The sequence below is a fragment of the Antedon mediterranea genome, chromosome 8 (assembly GCF_964355755.1).
Source record: "Antedon mediterranea chromosome 8, ecAntMedi1.1, whole genome shotgun sequence".
Lineage (NCBI taxonomy): Eukaryota > Metazoa > Echinodermata > Crinoidea > Comatulida > Antedonidae > Antedon > Antedon mediterranea.
Window position 1 is genome coordinate 9775884 of NC_092677.1, and position 5674 is coordinate 9781557.

Below are 5674 nucleotides of genomic sequence, written 5' to 3' on the forward strand. Positions count from 1 at the left end.
GTAAATTAAAGATTTTTACTTTAAGCTTGACTGATTATGCACGTGCTTTATATAACCATAGGCAGACTATCTGTTTTCATTACCAGAGTCACGTGGTCATAATATACAATATCGAATTCAAACTGTTTTCTTCATGTTCAAACTAATTCAATTCAATTGAATTAAAATCGGTGGTTAATATAGTATAGCGGTTAGGATAGGGAGAGGAGGGGTTGTATGGAAGAGGGTGTGTAATGGGCTATGTGTAAAATAATATAGTCGGTTATTCTAATTCACTTAACGAAGTAGGGCCTAAGCATTTTACCTCACAGCCACTTAGTTTAAGAACTTGGTCTGCGAATAAATTTAAATGAGAAGAAACTAACCATCATTTTAATGCTGCAAATGTATATAAATATAACGTGCGCGTTGAGGCCAACTCAGACAGCATCGACGACGAGGCCCGGCGAAACGTCTTGAATCGTCAGTGCTATCTGAGTTGAACCCCGACGAGACGAGTCGTCTTAATTAAGATTTCTCTCGACGAGACGGTTTGTCCTACGACGCTGTCTGAGTTGGTCTTAATATAACTATAACCAACGACTGCCTCAATAAAGTGTCTAATTCAGGTAATTTTCATTTTTTTTAAATACAAAATAGCTGTAAAGTACCGTAAATCAAGTGTGGTGCAAGCGTTCAACAGCTTTGTTCATCATTTAACTATTTTTTCTTGCATTATCGTCTTTGAATGTAAAAACGCGCCAAGGAAGTCGAGGAAACGAAATCAACATCTTCACTCTCTAAAACACATTATTTAACGACTAATCTTATTCAAATTAAAGAATGTAGAAGCAAAAATGTTAGTAATTCACCAACGCAAATATTGATCGTATCTAAATATCAAACCAAATGATATCAGATTTTAATTTTTTGGCGACACGCTGTCTGAGTTGTTTTCTCAGACGACAACGTCTCGCATAAACAACATTTTCTGGTCGATACTGAGTAAAGACAACTATACGAACATTATCACGATAGATAATTCAAATATTAAATATTCTGATCGAGAAGACAAATTATTACAAAGTGATAGGCCTATATAGCTTAATGCTAAATAATGAACACTATATAGACCTATTCTGTTCATGAAAGACTTTTGCAAGCATAAAAATGTAGGTCTGATGTTTCGTTTGCGTATTTTTGTGTCTCATGTATCGCCTTAAATATGATATAGGCACCATCATGGCATGTCACATGTGAGACATGTGACACTGTTTTACAGAATATGCCTATGATACTGAACTGATTGCCATGTGGAGATGCAGTATACAGTAGAAGACATTTTTCCAGTTAGAATTTAGGCTATTTTTTTATGTGGTTAACTTGAACAGGTTTGATAAAAGAGAATCGCGACGTTGAGAATCAGAGTTACCAGATTTTAAACATCTTTTTGTTTGTCAAATATGAAAAGAAGACAATTCGATGAAAGGCAAACCATGCGTCAGATGTTGAAACTATCGGGGGGTCAAACATCTAAAGAAATTAAGTTGAGAAGATGATTTCCCACCTGTTGAAAAACTTGTGTACTTAGGCTAGAATGATCCTCTCATCTTTCGGTAATTTCCGTTTCTAATCTTTAATTAATTGGAAATAGTGTATGAGTGAATTGGCCGACATAAATTACTTAGATGCTAAACATTATTTTTAGTTTATACTCATTGTCAGTAAAGAATTGAGTAAGGATCAAAGGCGGGGTTTTCACGGCCATACTGCGTTGAAACACCGGTTCTCGTCAGATCACCGAAGTTAAGCAACGTTGGGCCCGGTTGCGTTCTGGATGGGAGACCGTCTAGAAATCGTGGCGGGTGCTGTATATACTGGAGAGTGATGGTGTAATGGTAATATCGGACTAGCATGTGATAGGCATGGGTTCGAGGTTATCTGTACCATACTAATTGCATCCTTAGGCAAGATGCTTTACTCTCATTGCCTAATCTGGTAGGCGCTGCACTGCTGGCTGCCATGGGTCCATGGAGGGCCTAATCCGAATTTCCTCACTGAGGACAAATATTAATACAAAATACAAATACAAATATTATATTCACGCGAAAATATTTGTTGTGCATGCGAGACTACCGAAACCGGTCGTAATTGGAGATATCTGAAAAATGTGTAGCAAATCAAATGTAAGTAATATTTATCGGATTCTCCTCGTGGGAAAACAGTCTTGGCAACTCAAGCAAACTCCGTCAAGAAATGTTTTCCAAAGTGTAGAAACCAGTTAACAAAACATTGGCAAACTACAGAAAACTCGCTTTAAAAAAGCGGTTAAATTCGCTAATGTAGACTAAGCTTAAAATGCTCTGCCTACACTATTAAACTAGTATGACAAAAAAGTGTGATGTGCCAAATAATTATAGTAATATGACATCATCATGTCCATATAGTTTGACAGTGTAGACAGTGCTTAATGGTGAAACCAATTTATTAAATATTTGTTGGCTTCCTCAACTCACAAAAAGGTTATTGTCGTATTACTACTATCTAAAAGAATATTAACTACGGACAAGTAATTTCATTGTTACAGGCATATTTGGTCAATTACGGTTGATGTCTTTTTTGTGTGCAAATCTACAGCTCTATGGTACAAGCCTTGCGATGAAGAGACTAACTACTTTCCGAGCATTCACTTTCACTGTAGTGTTCCTGGCTTCCTCAACTTTGTTTTGTATGCTGATACTACATTTCAAAGGTATGAATTAAGTTTCATTATCTTTCTCTATTTTGTCGGATTTCACTCAAGTTTTATTTCTTCTATAGTCTTTATCTTTCTTACTTGTTTACTTACAGGAAAAATGTTAAATTCCTGGATAGAGGCTAGACCAGGGAAGAGTGAAATTACACTCTTTATGCCTACTGGCTAGCCAAAACGCCTCCTTGAAATTTTTTTAATTACATCTTGAAACAGGATACGGGTTTTAGTTGGAAATGTAAGGTCCACGGGAAGGGTTAAATTTACACAACCTTCCCTTGAATATCGATATTTAGCGTCTATGTTTTGATCGTTACATTATCTCATTTAGCGGGGGCGATATTCGTCTGTCCATAGGTAGGCCTTCTGAAATCTAGAATAACTGACATTGTAGACACCTATTTTGATTTTGTTTATATTACCACAATAAAATGAATGCGATAACGTCTCCATGTTCTGCCATTACAGAAAAAACTAAATTAACATATTGTAATATACTCGTCAATAGGGCCTGCTAACATCCTCCAATCTATGCCTGTTCCGTTTTTCCTGTCCCGACAGCCATTTTATCTTTTCAAGAAAGTTTCGAAAAACGGGGATAGGCCTAAGGACCGTTTTAAGAAATCAAAATAACACAATAACAATGAATGAGTTGAATATGAAGTAGACGTAAAGTTCATTACCAATTATTCATTTGCTCAATTATATACGGTAGGTCTAGAGGAGGATGTTATAAGACGAAAATCTGTAATACAGCCCATGAACGTGGAAACGAACAAGGTAAACCGTTCAAGTTATTTTAACTATTTTTGTCATTTAAGGCGAGTTTTGATTGTCGTTCCGTTTCCATTTCACATGTGTCGTCACTAGCAACATTTATGATTCTTTTTTAAAGTCTTATAATTGTTTACCAAGCAAAATCGGAATAGTGCAGTTGTGACCAATAACGTTTGTCAGAAAATAGGCCTATTTTTGTTTTAATGACCTTTAGAAAGTTTATAACAAAATTGTTGGTAAAGATTCATCAATAAATCATGAAAAAAACTTGTAAAAACGACTTATATTATTTTCTTTGACAAGTGTACAATAACAGCGGCGGATCTGGATAATTTCATGTCTAAGTACCGAATCATCCACGAACTTCGAGCAAATCATACCATGCAAATGTGTAAAAAATATGAAGCAGATATACCGAAAATGACGCATTTACCACATCTTCTAGTTGATGAAAAGTACAAGTTAGTGTACTGCCAGATACCTAAAGCCGCAAGCACAACTTGGAGTAGAGTATTCCTGTATTTAAAAGGCTATGTGGATTACCCACACGCTCTAGCATTGTCCCGTCGTTCAGTCAACACTGCATGGAAATCCAAGATCCCACAACTACATAAGTATTCTCCAGAGAAACAGAAAGAGATACTAGAAACATACACAAAATTCATGTTTGTACGGCACCCCTTCTCCCGCTTATTATCCGCTTTCAACGATAAATTAAAAGCCAGCAAAAACAAAACAACAGCTATGCAGAATCAAGTAGGGAAACGAATCATACATAAGTTTCGACTTAAGTCTAACATCAGCGAAACATATGATATTCGATTTGAAGAATTTTTTGAGTTTGTGATTTCAGAGATGCGCGCAACAGACAATGCGCACTGGAGAGCAGCGCACAGGTTATGTTTCCCTTGTGAAATACATTACGACATTATTGGGAAGTTGGAAGACGTTGACAACGACGCAAAATATATTTTGAAAAAAAGTGGCGCTGGTCACGTGCATTTTCCGGGAACCTCCGGTTCGTATTTTACCAACAGTTCTCACCTAGATAAACTTCGAAAGCATTTATCACGTGTGTCACCTCCTCACATTGCAGCGTTTTACAACAAATATAGGTTTGATTTTACCTTATTTGATTATGAAATACCAACAATTTGAACTCAATGACAATGTTAATAATTTAGGTTAGCCTGTTACACGAAAATATTTTTTCATTAAATCTAAACGGAATAATGGTAATATTTAGTGGGTGATTACTTTTCAAAATCCACTGTAAACATTTTTTTTGTCTGTTTAATAATTCGGTACTATTTCTACGTTGATAATTACTAAACTGTTATAAGATAAATTATATATTACTGTAGAGATAGTTCATTTTAACATTAATGTACGAAATAATCTACGCGCTCACGATATGATTATGACGTCACACCTTATGTAACTTTTCCTTATAATCTGGTCATTATATCAGATAAGTAAATCAAATTGCTCTTTACATTTATGTAGGTTAAGGCGATTATTATTATTTAAAAAAAACCGATATGTATAAGGTCAAGTTTTTTTAGGTCAGATTTAGCTCATTTTATTTGATTATTTTAGCTAGAAGCACGAAATTAAGCGGTGGATATCGATAGCGTTGTCAACTATATATCGCAAAGAGACGCGCGCGTACAAAAATAGATACACATTATCATTACTTTCCGTGCGTCATCATTTTTTTTCCTAAGCGCATGTTTTTATGGTTTTATCGGTGAAACTAAAATATAATCTATTTATTATAGGATTAATGCTAACATTCGTTTCCGTTCATTATGATTTAGATTAAACTTATAGAAATATTCTTGTAAAAGAAATACTGTATATATATTCTGTATATAAATGGTACGTATAGTGAGGCGAATAAAATTAATATCACTGTAAGAACAATTATCATTTTTCCTGATTCTTTTTAAATTTAACATTTAATGAATATATATTAGTAACTTGTATGGCTAAACGACTACATGAATCTAGAAATGATAATGTCACAATGTATCTCAGTTTTACGAATACAATGTTTTGTGTCAGTAAGACTAAATGATATGAATGGACATCTAAATTTATCTCATGAAATGAGGTGATTTAAGGTTCAAGAAGAGTTTCGCTGACGGCATAATTCTATTTGAC

At 34.8% G+C, this 5674-nt stretch overlaps 1 protein-coding gene across 1 annotated transcript; it reads left to right on the top strand.

Annotated features, from left to right (window-relative positions):
- Positions 1-2624: 2624 nt before the first annotated feature.
- Positions 2625-5256, top strand: LOC140056785 (carbohydrate sulfotransferase 11-like). Its single transcript, XM_072102263.1, has 3 exons — positions 2625-2731; positions 3447-3511; positions 3812-5256. Exons 1-3 carry the CDS (start codon positions 2638-2640, stop codon positions 4664-4666), a joined length of 1014 nt encoding a protein of 337 aa, XP_071958364.1. The 5' UTR covers positions 2625-2637; the 3' UTR covers positions 4667-5256.
- Positions 5257-5674: the final 418 nt, after the last annotated feature.

Excerpts from the sequence above, each read along its gene's own strand:
- LOC140056785 (XM_072102263.1), top strand. The coding sequence starts at position 2,638 with ATGAAGAGACTAACTACTTTCCGAGCATTCACTTTCACTGTAGTGTTC. Across the intron at positions 2,732-3,446 it reads GCTGATACTACATTTCAAAG|GTCTAGAGGAGGATGTTATA; the intron begins GTATGAATTAAG and ends TATATACGGTAG. Across the intron at positions 3,512-3,811 it reads TGAACGTGGAAACGAACAAG|TGTACAATAACAGCGGCGGA; the intron begins GTAAACCGTTCA and ends TTCTTTGACAAG.